The sequence below is a fragment of the Mugil cephalus genome, chromosome 6 (assembly GCF_022458985.1).
Source record: "Mugil cephalus isolate CIBA_MC_2020 chromosome 6, CIBA_Mcephalus_1.1, whole genome shotgun sequence".
Lineage (NCBI taxonomy): Eukaryota > Metazoa > Chordata > Actinopteri > Mugiliformes > Mugilidae > Mugil > Mugil cephalus.
Window position 1 is genome coordinate 11,527,610 of NC_061775.1, and position 18,034 is coordinate 11,545,643.

At 44.3% G+C, this 18,034-nt stretch overlaps 1 protein-coding gene across 1 annotated transcript in view; it reads left to right on the forward strand.

Annotated features, from left to right (window-relative positions):
• atp10a (ATPase phospholipid transporting 10A) overlaps positions 1-18,034 on the forward strand; it is a 32,649-nt gene that overhangs the window by 2,193 nt on the left and 12,422 nt on the right. Inside the window, exons 2-14 of the mRNA XM_047587644.1 lie at positions 1,936-2,140; positions 3,371-3,456; positions 6,059-6,165; positions 6,251-6,382; positions 6,534-6,664; positions 8,335-8,587; positions 8,693-8,910; positions 8,996-9,190; positions 11,462-12,023; positions 15,761-15,864; positions 16,270-16,396; positions 16,486-16,670; positions 17,151-17,514. Of these exons, the coding sequence (XP_047443600.1) occupies positions 1,936-2,140; positions 3,371-3,456; positions 6,059-6,165; positions 6,251-6,382; positions 6,534-6,664; positions 8,335-8,587; positions 8,693-8,910; positions 8,996-9,190; positions 11,462-12,023; positions 15,761-15,864; positions 16,270-16,396; positions 16,486-16,670; positions 17,151-17,514 (2,669 nt within the window). The remainder of the gene's footprint in view (positions 1-1,935; positions 2,141-3,370; positions 3,457-6,058; positions 6,166-6,250; positions 6,383-6,533; positions 6,665-8,334; positions 8,588-8,692; positions 8,911-8,995; positions 9,191-11,461; positions 12,024-15,760; positions 15,865-16,269; positions 16,397-16,485; positions 16,671-17,150; positions 17,515-18,034) is intronic.

Here is an 18,034-nt window from a genome sequence, read left to right on the forward strand (position 1 = left end):
CAGAATCACTCTGAGTGGTGTTGTTCTTAAGTGATCAAAGTTGGCAGACATTTTTTTTTTTTTTTTAAAAGGAGAAGTTTTTGGGTTCGCCTCAGTTTCTTTGTTTTGAAAAAATGTGTTGGTTGAATCTTATAATTACTTTTATCAGTACAATCAGAAGTAAATGACATATTGGATGCAGCATTTATTGAAATACATCAGAGCTCTGATTGGTTCAACTGCTGTCCCACATACGACCCAGTGGGTTTTAAAGGGTTGAGAGCACTACATTCAGAAATAAAAAATAGTGGAGACAGTTACACCCCAATATTTCAAGAAAAGGTTCCAGAGATAATTATTATGAATTATATCAGTTCAGTTAGAGACATGTTATATCGATTTTTATCAAATTTTAGTTTAGAGATGAAGAGATTTTCATAAAATGTTGTCATTAGTTTGGGAGCTTGTGGTATTTTACCTCCAGCTTCACATCTTGCCTCCTGACTTTGCTTTGCTCCAGCTCTTCTCTGCGGTCGTACTGTTTCAGGTCTCAGGGTTGTAGCTTCCTTCAGGTTGTGACAGCTCAGTCATGGAGTGATCCAGGTCGTAAAGGATCTGTCGTTCAGAATCAGTCTCATGAGGCCGCAGTGAGATTTCTGAATGTATCCAAGGATTTAATATTTCGTCGTTTAAATGTATTGAATTGGAAAAATCGACCTAGTGAGAAAAGCTTAGATAGTTTATTAAATGTCACATTTAAAGTTTTCACCTGTGAACAAACTTTTGGAAGAGACGGGATGGACTTGAATCCCTGAATGTTTTTTTTTTTTTTCTGATACATTGCTCCTCTGCATGCTGATCTCCCTCTCTCCAAACTAAAAGCACATGTAGTAAACAGAGCTCCAAGCAACCTGCCGACGGCTTTCTCCCGTCACACTTTATTCATCACTTTATCCACAAAAGCACTGAAACAGTGACCATCACAATGTCCTGCAGCCGAAGGTGAATGGCTCGACTGTCTTTTCTGGGCCCGCCAACGGTCTGAACTGCAGTAAATGCTTATATTTGGTTTGCTGTAGTTTACAGAAGCTCATGAATGATCTGTGATTTTTAACTCAATCAGCTGATCTCTTCAGTTCTAGGAATCACCAAGAATCTGATTCTCTTTTATCCAATTTGAGCTGCTACCGTGCTGCGTTGGGCTCTGGCAAACATTTGCTATCACTTTTGCTTATTTTCCGTATGATTTCTTTAAATGCCCGTTGATAAGTATTCTCATTGCTTGCAGCTAAAAGTCTCCCACCTTAAACTTACCAGATCTGTATCACACACTTAGAAAATCTGGGCTGTAACCACATTTTATGCAATTTAAAGCTTCACTGTCGTTATATTGTGCTTCTGTTTACCATTTGAAAGTTCTGAAATACAAAGTGCATAGTAAAATGCACTCCAGTGTCCAAATTCAAGGAAAGGGACATTTTTATGCTTCACTTTGAAGTGAGTCATTAATGCTTTGGGGCTTGTTATGAATAAATAATTTAGTGTTTTTTACTTTCTTGTTTATAGCTATAAGACATGCATTATTTAGCGTATTTGCTAGCAGACCTAGCACTGTTTCAGAGAGTTATTCTCCAGCCCTGGTTGTTTCTGAACTTCACTGATTAACAGCTGTCGGCTCCGCTCATCACATGCCACATGTCGGGCCGTTTGATGGATACGCTGAGGAAGACGTTGGGTTTGAATGTGTTCCCCTTAGTGGAATTTGGGAGTTGGTTCCACTAGATTTAGCGTCGACAAACGGGCTGCCCTCTTTTGTGCGTAACATAGTCGCCGTCCCATGCAGATTTATGGAAGCGGGAGCTCAAGTTTCTGCTTTTAGACGCGCCAATTGTTGAAAACAATAGGTCCACATCTTTCATCCCACTCCAGCCGTTTGCCCTGTCATTGTTCTCGCAGAGCGGAGAGGCGCTATGTGGAGAAGTACTGGAAGGAGGTGAGGGTGGGAGACTTCATCAGGCTGCGGTGCAACGAGATCCTTCCTGCCGACGTCCTGCTGCTCAGCTCCAGCGACCCCGACCGCCTGTGCCACATCGAGACCGCCACACTGGACGGAGAGACCAACCTCAAGCAGAGGCAGGTCGTCCGCAGCTTCTTTGACCTGGTGAGACAGATGCTCCCCGCTGCCAAACACAGTTTTCTAAGGGACTGAAGGTTCATTTTTCATCACAGCAGCAGAACAACAGAACAATGACAGCTTTGCTTTAAGGCAGCTCTTCTCACGTTCTCTTAGGTTGCCTTCATTTGCATAAGTGTGTTTCAAAACCACAATGAATAGAACCAGTGTCAGGTGTTTCCATACTGCAGAGGTTTACAAAGCCTCAGAAAATACACTGATCCGGCATAACATTATGACCACTGACAGGAGAAGTAAATGACATTGACCACATCGTGACAATTCTATGTTCTGCTGGGAAACTTGTTGACCTGGTATTCATCTGGATGTTACTCAGACATGTAGCACCCACCTATACCAGACCAGACACCCCCACCCCATAGTAAGGACACTCCTTTATGGCAGCAGCCATCCCCAGCAGGATGCAGCCTGACACAGACACAAAAAACTGTTTAGGAACAACTCAAAAAACATGAAGAACAGTACTAGGTTGTTGACCTGGCCTCCAAATTCACTAGATGCCAAACTGATCAAGTACCTGTGGGATGATCCACAGAGGCCCCTCCCCTCAACCCATAGGACCCAAAGACTGTTTCCAGACACCACAGGACACCCTCAAAAGGCCCATGTCCATTCTCTGATGAGTTTCAACTGTTTTGGAGGCACAAGGAAGATCTACACAATATTAGGAGGGTGGTCACAATGTTATGCCTGATTAGTGTACTATTTCCAGAGCACAGAGTCTTTGCTGGCTACAGCCACCTCCCTGGAACTTTATCATGACCACGGTTCCTATGAATAAAGGTTTAGTTCCCCTTAACAGGAGAAGTTTCCTGTAGCATAAATGCAACATTGAAAAAGTAATTAGCTGTGAGATGTTAAGTCACTTCAGTTCACAAACTCCTTATAGTTGGAAAATAGTGATAATAGCCTTAATAAATAACCTAAAAATAAAGATAATATTTGTTGTTTTAGTATTTTTTTAGTTAAATGGAATGAGAATAGAGTCTTATAATTAGTGCTGAAGTGATTCATGGAGCAACAGCAAAGTTAGAAAATGTGTGTTTACTGTGTAGAAGTGATGAGCTGATTAGTAATTTTTAAGTCTAAACTGTGGTTTATGATATAAAGTAATGTTTTGTCTGACGTGACTCTGTGTTTGGGTATGTGAGGGTGTCATCAGTGTTTACTTAAAAGCTTTCTGTTTTCTCTTTGCAGGATTGCGACTTTGACCCATTAAAGTACAACAGCGTAATTGAATGTGAAAAGCCCAACAACGACCTGAACAGATTCAGAGGCTACATGTGAGTACTGCACCCCACCACCCCCCCGTGTCGCTGTGAACTTTAAAACAACCACTTTGAACCCAGAACGCTCAAGTTTCTCACTCGTTAATTCACATCAGACGTCTCAGGTTTCGTTTTCATTACACAATAAATTAATGCTGTGGCGTTTTCAGCAACGCTGAGCTTCGGACTGGAAATAATGTGAAACTGTGGTTTGTTGACAAGCCAAGGGTTCCCAACTCGTAATTAGGACTTAAACAGTTTTTCCAAGTCAAGGTTGCGATTTGCCTTCTTGGCATGTGGTTGCAGGGTTTTGGTCATGTGCATTTGAAGACGAACGGGCGGAATAAACCAAACATACAGTTGCTCTTTGCTGTACTTTCTAGACCTGTGCGAGACCCAGTTATCTTGTGTGTCCACTCTTACTCTTACTTCCCTTTTCTCTGCAGTAGAAATGTTTTCTCAAGATGTGAATAGGTAGTTGTTGGGTCCAGTGACTGTACTGACAGACACGAGGAAGACGGGAAGGAAGGAGTGAGTGTGGCTTTCAAACCGTGACTCATCTCCTCCATTTATGTTTGAGCTTGTGGGACTAATTACTTACTAAACCCCTGATTCTATTGACGAGTGGCACCAGCTGCTTTGACTCGATGGAGTTTATATTTTGACAGAAAGCCGGGGCTGCCACATGGAGGGTGTGTGACATGTAGTTGCCGCTGAGTAACATTTATGGGAATCGTTGCGTTCATGCTCTTTTTTTTTGCTTTTGCTCCCTGCGCCTTCCTGTGTACCCAGGTACTCCATCTAATGATACGACTATCTTTATTTCAGCGTACTTGTAAAGAATTGTTTGGGTTACACGGACAAGAATATTACATAGGAAATTGTTCCATTGGGGTTGGAAGAATTTTTAACATTTTCCAGATGTTACGTTTGGCACGAAAGATGCTGGTATGTGAAAAATTCAGTCCTTGGAAGTTCAAACCTATCTCTCCTCTGTTTGAATGCTCCCACTTTGTCATTGTTAAATATTTGAAAACCACTTTTTGAGGCCTTAGTGTGCACATCCCTGTACCACTGGTCCACTTCTCTTTTTTTTTTTTTTTGGAATGGTGCTACCTTAAGGCGTAAAATCAGAGGCTTTTATTTCAATATTTAATTATTCATATATGCATGTTTCCATCATGCGTGACCACAAGAATTTAAATGATGTGAGATACATTAATTTGTGTGTTGTCGGCGTAGCCAGTTAGAAATGCGTGGAAGTCTTAACCAGCAGATCTTCATTAGTGATGCATCCGTCACTTATTTAGTTATTTCTGTAAATAAGTTTATTGTGTCCTGGCAAACAGAACAGAAGACGTAACTTGACAGAGGTGCTCGTAATTGGATTTCTAGATTGAGTTATAGTCTTTTTATTTCCAGTAATGCTAAGCTAACTACACGCTATTGATTACTTATGTTCTAATCTATCTCTTAGAAAAGAAAAAGACCCGATGTGCGTTTTTACCAAACCTTCTCCGTAACAGATTCATGTCTATCAGTGGGACGAAGGCTCCTTGGAGACCTGAACGTGTCCCGTTTTAAACCTGTCCAAATGCTGGGACGCGTCAGGTGAATGAGGGTGAGAAGCTGGCGGTAAAGCAGCACCGGGCTGACCAGCGCTCACATGATTGTGACATGTATTCTTTGCTCAGAAGGAGACCAGATGCTGCAGGTATTCAGTTGCCAGGCTACAGCGGAGCCCGGGGGCACAGCACCTTGTCTCAGTATTGTTTTATTACATTACGGCCAGTGACAAAGAGTCTAATCTCGCTCCCTTTCTGGGAGAGAAAGCACTCTGCGTCTCAGAGGATGTTATCAATTTCTCCGAGAGTGTGAGCTGTGAGCCAGGACGAGCTGTGCAGCGCGTAGCTCAGGGCTCAGGGACGCGCTAATCTATAATGGTGGTGACGTGTCTGTCGGGGGCCAAAGGATGAACATAGCTGTTGGTAAACATGATGACATGTCGTGTGACTCTGATAGGAACTGCACCGAGCTGATAAAGTGCTGCTCCCAGTTAAAGGTTGCAGGGCTGTTTAACTAAGACACTGGTAATCCTTGATTTAGGAATAGGATTAAGGCTGACATTAAAAGCTCCCCACCACATTCACACCGGCCCCTCGTTTATTCCACCTCAGCATACATCACTTCTAGTTAAAAATCTCCCCCTAGGAGGGGTTTAAACTTGCTCGGTGGGCCGGCGGATTCCCTCTCTGTAAGACACTGACGCTGTAAACTGATAATTCTCAAATGAGAGCTGAGGGTCAGTGATGAGGCGGTGAATTGCCTGATTTTCCTCTGAGCTCCAGGGGTTTTTCTGTGGAGCGGAAGCGTGGTCACTGCTTCTGTATCCAAGGGAATTTGTGCTGAGATAAGGACTCCTGGCGAGAGAGGACCATGACGCTTTAGAGCGTGATTGATCGAGGCGCCGAGCAAGAATAAACCGATGTTGTCTTTAGGGCTCCGGTGGAGAGGGATACTTCTCTTTTTATCTCCTAGGACATCAAACTGGGTGTTAACTGCGATAATTTTGGCGGCGCTCGGAGTAATTCCTTTTATTTATCTGCTGTCCCGACAGAATCCACCGTAGAGGCAGAAGAGATGCACTTTACAAAGAAAACCTGCTGCTGCGAGGCTGCACCATCCGCAACACAGAGGAGGCTGTGGGAATAGTCATTTACGCAGGTCTGGCCCCAAAATAACAGTGTTGACAGCTGCCACGCTCCATATTCCACCTCTGACTAACACGCCGCGCTATGCGTCTCTGCAGGTCACGAGACCAAAGCCATGCTGAACAACAACGGCCCGCGTTACAAGCGCAGTAAACTGGAGAGACAGATGAATGTAGATGTGTTCTGGTGTGTCATCATCCTGCTGGTCATGTGCCTGTTTGCTGCTGTGGGTACGTGGGAGTTATGTAAACTGCCGCCTTGCAGTCCAGCTGAGAATTCTCAGTTATTCAGTTTTTTTTTTGCTTTCTTTCTTTCTGTTTGTTTACTGTATTTTTATTCCCACTGCTTATGCGAGTTGACCTTGTGATGTTCCTGTTTCAGGTCATGGGCTGTGGATGTTTCAGTACGGAGATAAGAGGCCAGTGTTTGACGTCCTCAGTCCAGAGGGGACCAACTTATCGCCCATCATGTCGGCCATTTATCTCTTCCTCACCCTGATCATTGTGTTTCAGGTACGAAACGGAGCGTAAAGAAAAAAAAATCAAGATTTAAAGACCGCGCACATTTCAAAATAAATATTTTATCCGACTCTAGACAAGAATTGTTGTAAATAAAAGCGTTGGGAGTTATTTTTTTCCTCATCCCCGGGGTATGTGACCTCTAGATCCTTATCGTTCAGTCTTGAAAGAAATATACGCTTCTTGCCCCGAAATTCTGTTTGCAATCGAGGGGGATAAAAGAGAACAAAAATAGAAAACGGCAACATCTGAGATCTTTTGACCCTTTTTTTTTTTTTTTTTTTTTGTATTTGTTTAAGGTTCAAATGTCACCCTGTCCTATGTGGGACACTGCGGCTACGTTGCCCTGACATCAGGTAGCTTCTGAGTTAAATGAGATGTCAGTGAGACCAGACATGTCCCAATGCACACTCTGAAGTAAACACATGACTGTTGGCGTTTCCAAGCCTCAAGGAGAGTGTGCAGACTTCGCTGCCCTTCCTGCAAACATCCATCCCATAAACTATGACTCACTTCTCCAGTACTGCTTTCCAAAAAATGTTCCCTGAAATTGTACCACTCAGCTCGACACTGTTAAGCAATGAAACATGCTGCAATTACTTGTTTAGCTTTTGAGATTTTTTTTGTCAGTCATAGCCACAGACTTCTTTCTATTTCATCCATTTATCCTTTACTTTGAGCTTATTACTGTCATTATTATCATTGCAACTTTTATTATTTATTTTGATTTTATCATTTATACTCCATGTCTAACTAATAATCGGTTGCGTTTAGCTTTATTTCAATTATCCAATTATCAATTTCTTTGATTTAGTTCAAGAAAATTCACCGTTTATCCGTATTTTCTAACTATTTTAGCTGTTTATCCCCAGCTTTATTGAAAACATAACACTTTTATGACAACACCTGTTAAATGTGCTTAAATGGGTAGAAAATAAGGCATCTTCAACTGCTTTCATCCTCCCCCCGTGTGTTTCAAACAGCCACAGCGCATCTGTTAGGCTGATATAAATCATGATGAACGAGCTAAACCGAAGGCTGTCAGTATGAAGCTAACTGCTAGCTCAGTTTGCTAGGTACCCTCAGACATGATCAGATGGTAAACTTATCTTCAGGCTGAGACAGGAGGCTCCACTTCTCTCTGGCTGTGATCCCTGCAGACAGTGAATCCGTGAAGAACGAGATGACTGATGGAGTCTGATAGTGACCGATGTCTGTGTTCGTTCTCTTTTTACCGATAATACTAATAGTAAAAAGAAATCCTTAGGAATAAAAAAAAGACATACAAGAAGCAGATGTGGTGTATCAAGAAACTCTAACCAAACCCACAGCTGGATACGAGCTTCACTCAGACTATGATAAGATGAGATAATCCCCCACTGATGCACTGCTACAACCTCAGCACCTGACCCCTCGAAACACTGAGGGAAACCCTGACAGTTTTATAAAAAAGAAAGAAAAAGTGTTTGCCCAGTGTCATTTCAGGTCAGATTTCTTGTAGCTGTGTTCAGTCTTGAATTTTTGCAACTGTCCATTGTATCTTTTTAACCATTGCTTATAACAAATTGCTTTAATTCTCTTATTTCAGCCATATATCTCTTACTTATATACTTACTTACCAACTGGGTTTCTTTTCCACAACGCTCTCTCCTCTCCTCTCCTAGGTGCTGATACCCATCTCCCTTTTTGTGTCGATTGAGATTGTGAAGATCTGCCAAGTGTACTTCATCCATCAGGACATGGATCTGTACGACGAGGAGACAGACTCTCACCTGCAGTGCCGAGCACTTAATATCACTGAGGATCTGGGCCAGATGCAATACATCTTCTCTGACAAGACAGGCACTCTGACGGAGAACAAGATGGTGTTCCGACGCTGCACCGTGGCGGGGGTCGAGTACTCCCATGATGCAAATGGTGAGGCGAGCCGGCCTGCGCACGCACTAACAGAAACTGTTATCAGCCATTTCCTTTTCAGGCAGTTGTTCACTGTGTGTGTGTGTGTGTGTGTGTGTCGTTCAGCGAGAAGACTCGCCATGTACCAGGAAATGGATTCCGAGGAAGAAGAGTGCACGTCTCACGGTGGCACCCTGCCCAGGCGCGACAGCGTGACCAGCCACCAGAGCGCCCGCGTGGTGCTGCGCTCCCAGAGCACCAAGTCCCACCGCAGGACGGGAAGTAGGGCGGAGGCCAAGCGAGCCAGCATCCTGTCTAAGCACACAGCTTTCAGCAGCCCCATGGTCAGTGTTTTTTTCCCTCACTGTCCCACCGTCCCCTCGCCCGTCCTCTCCTCTTTGCTAATAAACCCCTCTCTCCGTCCCACAGGAGAAAGATATCACCCCCGACCCTCAGCTCCTAGACAAAGTCAATGAATGCAGCAGTCAGATGGACTTCATGCGCTTCCACAGCCAGCCCATGTCCCAGCTGCCCTCCGACCTCTCTGACACCATCGATTTCTTTATCGCTCTCACCATCTGCAACACGGTGGTGGTGTCCTCCCCCAACCAGCCCAGGCACAAGGTAAAACTCGCCTCGACTAAATAGGTTCTGTCAAACCTTCTCCAGGCCGGAGAGGGATTAATTTTTGATTTGACCACATGTGCTGCCAGATGTGTGATCTTTATTACATTGATTTTGCTGTAGCTGTATTTCACACTTGGCGCCGCTGGTTTTATTCTGCCTCTCTCTTGTTCTGTGGCGCATTAAACCTCCACCTAAAGCAAACCTTCCATTTAATTACTGTAACCGAGTGTCTGGCTCAGCTTGTGATACAGCGTTGACAACCTACCAGTGACTGGGTGCTATCATCAGAATCACACTGTTTTCTCTACATCAGTGGATCCTTTATCAGAGAGTATTCTGGTAAAAATGAATAAATAAATAAATAAATAGCTCTACTCCATCTGACAGGGGGAAAAATAATCCACACTTTTCTTTTACGACTCCTAACAAGGAGAAAATGTCAATTAGTTTTAGAGGAAATATTTTTTTTATTTGATAATAGACAGTTAAACAGGCTGAGGGGAGGACGTGCTGCCTGGAGCATTGCAAATACATTGTATGTTAATCATCTTTGAACCCTGAGTTCACAAGTTTTGCTGTTGACGGATCCAGATGGATCCACCTGAATGCACAGGACATCCAGTTGTTCTCGTCTCGTGAGAAAAAGATGCATTACACACATTGCTAGAAACGCGCCGTGTCAGTGCACCGTTCCCCAAAAAGGCCAAAGTACAATTCTCTATTATATTCCATTTCCCTCTATTCTGTCGTGATCTAAAACGAGATCTAAAAAGCAGCGAGGTTTCGTAAGGATCAGTAAATGATCCAACGTTTCAACTGATCCACTTCCAATGCGGCCGGCGCGTCCGACGCTACCTGATATTTTGTTTATCTTTTTTTGAACTGCGTGGGAGCCGTTTCCATCTTTTGAGGGAAAAGCATCCAATTAAAGGCCGCATGCCCCACGGTTTCAAAAAGCTTTTCTGAACTCCAACAAAGCGTCCTCTCGCTGCACGTAGCTTTCAGTGTTCTGCTGCCCGTATCTTTGATGTGCTCAGTCCAGTCGCAGCTGTGTATCCGTGTTTTGTTTTGCTCTTCTGTGGGTCCTGGGTGTGGTCGTCCTGTTCGGAGGTGATATCCTCTCCTTGCCACTCACGCACGGCGCGCGTCGGCCTGCTGTCCGTTCTTTTTTTCTTTTTTTTTTGCGAGTGCCAGTCAAAGTCGCAAATCTGTTAAGATTGACCCGTACACAGTGACACATTATTTATGCGAGTCTTTCTTTCTCCCCGGAGGTTTTCTGATAAGATGGAGGGAAATGTAAATCTCTGCTCTGGCTCTGACACAGTCTCCTGCCAGCTTTTATTTTTCTATATTTTATTGTTTTGCTTTACAGTCCTTTGTGCCTGTGTAATTGTTCATGTTTTATTATGATGCCCTTGTGCCTCACCCGGCACCTGAATGATTTACGCTCGTGTATGCAGCATGTGAGAACTGTGGCTCCCGCTGCAGCGAGACCACACAGTGAGTCACTCTGCTATTGTACTGCTCCGTCCTGGGACGCAAGACTGACTGAAATTGTGCAGCCGTGCAGCTTTAGGGTTGGTTGGTCTACCGCTCGGGTCTAAAAGAAATTATACACTGCCCGGCCAAAAAAAAGTGGCCTCCTGGATTTAACTAAGCGAATGGGTGCAGGCGTCGTATTGGATAATTACTGCATGGGTGATTATATTTCATCAGGCAACAAGTTATTTAATCCCAACTGATCTAATGAGTAGTTCATTTCTTAAATGAACTACTCATTAAATGAAACGAGTAGCTCATTTGATAAACAACATGTGGAAAGACTTCCACATGGAAACAGTCTGTTTGAGAAGGGTCAAATCATTTACAAATCATTTACATGCATCTAGCAGAGAAAAAATCTAAAGAGACTGTAACAGAAACTACTAAAACTAGGTTAAGGACTATCCAACGCATTATTAAGAACTGGAAGGAAAGTGGGAAACCATCGTCAGCTTTAACATTGATTAGTTTTAAATAGTTTATAGATATCCATATTGCACAGATTTTTTTTTTTGTTTTTCTGGATTGTATTGACATTTAACATTGTCTTTGTTTGCATTGTTGCCTTAAGCATGATGTCATTGCTGTCGCTAGACTCTCATGTATATAACGTGTTCAGTATAGTGTCTCCTAAGAGGGACACGGCTGCTGAAAACATACGTTTGGGGTTAAGCTGCGCTTCTTTCTGCTGCGGGAGTTATGGACCAACTTTTCCTTGACTTTCAGGTCCGTATGAGGTTTGAGCTGAAGTCTCCGGTCAAGACGATCGAGGACTTCATCAAGCGCTTCACCCCCAGCCGACTGACCTCGGGCTCCAACAGCAGCAGCTCCTCCAGCCTCATCACCAACCGCTCTTCCAACAAGGGGTGCTCCAGTATTCTCTCGTCGCCCTCGGCGGAGAGCACGCTCACCAAGCTGCACGAAGAGCAGGCCTCCGGAAATCCCGAGCACGCCTTCAGCCCCGTCCCGCCCAGCTACGACGGGAAGCCCTGCTGGAACCTCGAGGACGGGGAGCTTCGCTACGAGGCCGAGTCGCCCGACGAGGCCGCCCTGGTCTACGCCGCCAGGGCCTACAAGTGCTCCCTCGTGGGGCGCCTCCCCGACCAGGTGACCGTGGAGCTGCCTCACCTGGGGAAGCTGAGCTTTGAGCTGCTGCACACTCTGGGGTTTGACTCCACCAGGAAGCGCATGTCAGTGGTGGTTAAACACCCTCTGACGGATCAGATCACCGTTTACACCAAAGGAGCCGACTCTGTCATAATGGACCTCATCAAACCCCCTGACACAGGTAGGAAAATGCTCATTTATATATATATATATATATATATATATAGATGCCACTGTGCCACCACGGTTGAGGAAATGCGAGTGTGATGTGGAGATGAGCTGCAAATCATTTGATGCTTTCTTCTGAAGTCACAGTGAACAGTCATGAGAATATGTTCGGCTTCGTTCCACTCGGCACCAAACGATTTGTTTCCAGATGTAACTGCCTGAGGCTTTCTAGTGACGCCTGCCCAGGGAGGTGGTCTTTGTCTTTAAAGAACACTCAAGATTTCACCCGCTTGTGAACATACAGTCTAAGGTCTTATGTAAGAACTAGTATTTTTAGAACTGCTAAACTCGACACTTTGACTGGTTTCTTTTAAAAAAAAAAAAAACTAAAAAAAAAACTTCCTTGTGTATTTTTCCATACTTTCTTCCTTGTTCCATAAGTTCTTTTATGTCCTAATGGCAAAGGTGGAGCAGGTTGTTAGTATTCCAGGCACACAAAGAGCTACTCAGCCACTTTTCACTAATGCTTTGTACACAGTGACCAGACGTCTGTCTAGTGGTGTTTAGCCCACACGAAGGCTGACACGACACGCTGTTGGAAAGACTGCAGCTCAGAATTGCTTTCCTCGTTGTGTTGTTTTCATTTTCTTTTTGTTGATTAATGATTTACCTTTTTGTTTTTTAAATAAATAAATAAATGTACCCATCACAGTTTCTCAGAGACCACAGTCAGGTTTAGGTTTCTTGTCTTTGAGTGACTCCACAATTTAAAGATGAAATTCTCATAATTTAAAAATGGTATAAACAGGCGTGAAAGCAGGAAATCCTCAAATTTGAGAAGCTTGAACCCACTGATGGTCATTTTAATTGTTAAATCACTCCTTTCAACTTCCATGGATCACATTCACCAGACAGAAAGGACTCAACAAAATGTGCTATAGTGTTGCATGAGCGTCTGCAGTTACACAGATCCACAGATACGAGGAGACAGAGACACTAAATAATTGTTAATAAACTGCTCTGCATTTAGCCACATTAAATATAGCATTACATTAGTAATATTCAAAATGCATCTATAATAATGTTACAACTACAAGGGTCTACCACAGTAGACCTTTATGGCTTTCCCACCCAGAGGTCACTCATACAGGTAACTGGCAGGGCAGACCAAGTTGAATCAGCCAGAATGGGCAGAGCTAGGTGCACTGATTTCTCCAGAGTGTTTCAAAAACTCTGTCTTTCAAGACCAGCATCTAAACGAATGTTAAGCGCAGGAATCCTGCCAAGCTCCAAGCTCCCACAAGACTATTAGCAGCTCAACTTTACCTTTGTCAGGTCTGTTAGAGCAGCCTGTGAGTCCTGTCTGGTCATTTTGTACTGAACATTATTCAGTGCCACAACACAATGCAGCTCAAAAGCACTGAATCCCATGGAGACTTGTCCAGGTGACTGTTATTTGACTCGTATTCAGTCAGGGGCTACTAGGTACACATGTAAATATGACTGATTATTCATTTTGACAAACACTATCATGTACTGAAGAAGCAGTATAATGTTGGGAAGGTAAAATCATATTATATCATCTGATGAAGTCAGCTCCTTCTTTTCAAAAGTTAAAAAATGTGTCCTTTTTTCATACATACTGTCTATGTTAAACTATGATGTGGATCCTTAATGATGTGAAAACCCTGTAAACTACTCACATAGTATTTTCCCCATGTTGAAGTTTTCGTGGACTGGATCAAACTCGGCAGTGACTTGTTGTTTCTCAGCGAGAGCGTGCTCTCACGTCGCGTAGGTAATTCATTTATTTCTCATGCCTGGTTAGAGGCTCCCTCCTGTTCGTTAAGAGGCCGGACGTTCGTTTTAACAAAGCAGCTCGGCTTCGTGGAAAAGTCTGCAGCTAAATTATCCCTTTCCCGTGAATGAAGGCTTGTTAGCTGTGACACATCAGCGGAGGGAAGCACTCGTTTTGGTATGGTTCCTAGCCGACATAAATCTTATCATAAATGACCACGACGCTCTTTTGCATTTAAGCTTCATCCCTGTATAGAGCTTTTAATGCCATTTGTGGAAGTTTTTCACTTATTTAAAACTCTCTGTGACGCTGTTCACTGGGAAGATCCAGCAGGACAGCTCTCACATGCATCTCCACTTCCTCCTCCTCCTCCTCCTCCTCCTCCTTCCCGTGTCTCCAGCAGCCTGCTGGGAGTGTCTCTGTGCGAATAACCCGCTGCTTTGTTCTACCGTCGGGTAAAATGCGCCTGTTAACGCGCAGTATGACTTGGGCCTCCTCATAACACAGACCTCCATAATGGCCCCATTGAGGCCGTGTAGGAGCGTCGCTCCAATAACAGTGCGCATGTAGGTGCTGGTGGTAGGCTGTAAACCCCCGGGGCTTAGAAGTTATGGAGTGTGTGGACATGATGTAACTATAGTCTTGCTCCTGCTGCAGGGCCCACGTGTGACGCCACATTCCACCTTAAAGCTGAATTTGCATTTTGAAGTTATTCTTCTGATTTTAGTTGTTTTGTATTCACAGCTCATTTGGTAGATGCAACACAATACTATTAATAAAGCCGCTATAATCAGGATTATTACCCAATAGAGCAGTGTTGTCTTTCTTTACCGGTTTAAAACCAAACACATTTAGCAACTTAGCTGCTAAAGAAAAGTAGATACTAGACTAGAAATGACAAAACTGAGCTTCAAGACAGTGAATACGTGACTATATTGTGTAAATTCGATAACACGTGGTCAACTTAAAATGTCCATCTCATTGTTGTGTTTCATAATCCATAACCTGTTTCTTTCTTGTGTTCATTGTGCCTTAGTTTTCAGTAGCTGCAGATGAAACTTTTAAAATGCGCCTTAAGCAACTCTGCTCTGACCGAACCCCATCAACTTAATACATATCAGCCTCACTGCATACAAACAAAACATTTCCACATTTACCAGCTTACACTGGCCGAATACAAAATACTAAACGCACTATAAACACAGTGCTCTTTGGTGGTGGTGGTGAAAAGTCTGCTGGGCCTTCGTTACACAGAAATTGAGTTTGAGGTAGATTTTCCTACTTTCAGCGGTTGTAAAAACAAACACGGTGCAAACTTCCACCTGTGTCTGCAAGGCTGTCTGCTCCCGGTTGCTGTTATTAAAGGAGAAGATGAAACCCGGTCAGAGACTTCTAGTGTAATTATTACTTCTACGCGAGGCAAGTCTTCTGGGTTCGGTCTCGACTTTATCTATATTTCATCGCCTCATTCGTCGGAGCTCTGCTGGTTTCGTGTTAATTTGTTCTTTTCAGTAAAAAAAAATACTTTGGCTTAGCGGCGCATGTGTAGCTGTGCCTGTCAAGCTGTTGCGTTGTTGGTGAGATTACATGGCTGGCAGTCAGAGTGTTGGTCGGGGCATCTGTGTCAGGAGACCCATGAAGCCAATTAGTCTGAGACGGAGATTTAGGCAGAAAATTTGAATAGAGTAATTATATTTATAAGACGAGATGGAAGATCTTTTTATCGCGCCCAGACGTGGCTTGATGAGTAACATGAAGACATGGTGAAGTGTATTAAGGCGCAGCACACATAGCTAATTTAGGTGTGAGGACAGATGGCTTTCATGTGTCTGATAGAAAAAAAAAGGGTTTCACGGTTTGGAGCTAAAATGGTAAATCGCTCGTGGAAATTCCCTAAAAAAAAAATCCTCCAAAAAATCTTAGTATTTATTTTATCCTTTCTGTTTTTCAAGGAACCTCCAAGGGAAAGCGTCTGAAAAAGATTGTGTGCAGGACCCAGAACTACCTGAACTTGTATGCGGCAGATGGCCTCCGCACGCTGTGCATTGCCAAAAAGGTAAGCAACCAGGAATCCGTGGAAATTTTAGAAACTTCCCTCGTAAAAGCTGCTTGAGAGAGTGGGGGCGGGGGGGGCTTTTCGGTAGTTGTTTTTGCAGCCCGGCACAGATGATCCCATGGACCACGGGCCACACGCGAAAAAACTGTCATTCCTCGTGACTCAGCTGCAATCTGCGCCTCTTTCCCAGGCCGTTAATTTATGCTCTCGCAAGCCGGGCTCGTTATTTTTGCTGCCTGTGCCAAAACCCGTCACCGAAGCAAAGCGATGAAACACCTTGTCGAGGTCCCGCATTCTCCCCGCGGATCTCCCTCTGCCGTGTGTGTGCGCGCGGGAGAAGCTGCTTTGTTTTAAAGTCCATACGCCTATGGTGTGTGTGTGTAAACTTTTGTGTTTACGTGTCAGATCCTGAGCAAAGAAGAGTACGCATGCTGGCTGCAGCGTCACTTGGAGGCCGAGACGGCCATTCAGGGCAGGGAGGAGCTCCTGTTTGAGTCCGCCCTGCGACTGGAGACAAACCTCCATCTTCTGGGTAATTGTTACATTTTCATACTGCACTTACAGGTGGGAGTTCACCCATTCTGCATGGTATATGATGTTGATGTGCGTCTTCACCTGCAGGTGCGACTGGCATCGAGGATCGGCTGCAGGACGGCGTGCCCGAAACCATAGCCTCTCTGCGGAAGGCCGGCCTGCAGATATGGGTGCTGACGGGCGACAAGCAGGAAACGGCGGTCAACATCGCGTACGCGTGCAAGCTGCTGGACCCTGAGGAGGAGATCCTGACGCTAAACGCCGACTCTCAGGTGAGACGGGTTTTCGTAAACTCTGACCGAGCGTCGACCTGCGCCGAGCTTCGTGTTTTCTGAAATAAATTCTGAACGTAAATGTTTGCTGCTCTCTGTCTCCAGCGTGTTCTCTGACTACACTCAGTTGGTAGTTTATTAGTGACACTTTATTAGATAAACTCAGGGCCCACGGTATTAAACATAAACATTCCCATTCCGCATAAATTATCATTGACACGAGAGGGGTATTGATCTTCCCAACTGTCGGCAGGACAGCAAATCGCTTCCTTTCACTGTCTGTTTTTGTGTCTGTTTTTACTCCGAGTGATACACTGTCTTTATTAAAACAGAATAAGGTCAGATGGCTGTTTGACGACCCGCAATGTTTAATTGTGTGGGAGCATCTGGTTTCCAGATGCGAAGCAGGTCAGGCAGTTTTAAACATCTTAAATTCCTGATGCCGAACCTGAACCCACTCTCCTCCTGCGCCTGAACCAGGAGGCGTGCGCTCTGCTGCTGGAGGAGAGCTTGCACTACATCCAGGCCAAATTCCTCTGCAGCTCCGCGGACCAAGCGGCCAAAGCCTTCCACGCTAACTTCGCGCCCTTCGAGATCTATTCCTCTTCATCTCTGTCCTCCCCGCCGTCATCTTCCCACGCCGCTCCCTTCTCGGTGCACCGGCTGGGCCTGGTGATTGACGGGCGGACCTTGGCCTACGCCCTGGACAAGAGCCTGGAGGACAAGTTTCTGGCCGTCGCGCGGAGCTGCCGCTCCGTGCTCTGCTGCCGCTCGACGCCGCTGCAGAAGAGCATGGTGGTCAAGCTGGTGCGGAACAAGCTGAAGGTCATGACTCTGGCCATAGGTGAGTAGCAGTTTAAGTCCCAGTGTTCATGATCCATCCTCAGATTACTCTCATACTTGCAGTTACAGCAGCGGACTTCACCAGCAGAGACGCTAAACAGTTGTGCTTATCTCAAGCTTTCATTTGTTTATAGAGGCAGACCCATATGATAAATTAGGCCTATTAGGATCTTAATATGTGATTTATCACTCCTCTTCATTAAAAAGGCGGATGCTGCATTCTTGAACCTTCCGCCTATTATCACGAGCATGTAAGATCTATGACACATCAAAACACACTTGACCTGAAAGTATAAACATGGAAAAAGGCTCAGGAGGACTTCCTTAAAAACGTCAGTTTTGCTTGCCTTCCTTTAATTATTATTTTTTTTTTTTTTAAATGTTGAAATGTATTTCTTTTTAAATGCTATTTATTCCTCACTGGTCTCAAAACGTTGCGATTTTGTTGCTGCTTTGACATGGAACAACTAATATTAAAAACTATGTTGGCAGACCTTGAATTATCTAAAACAGAAAATAGA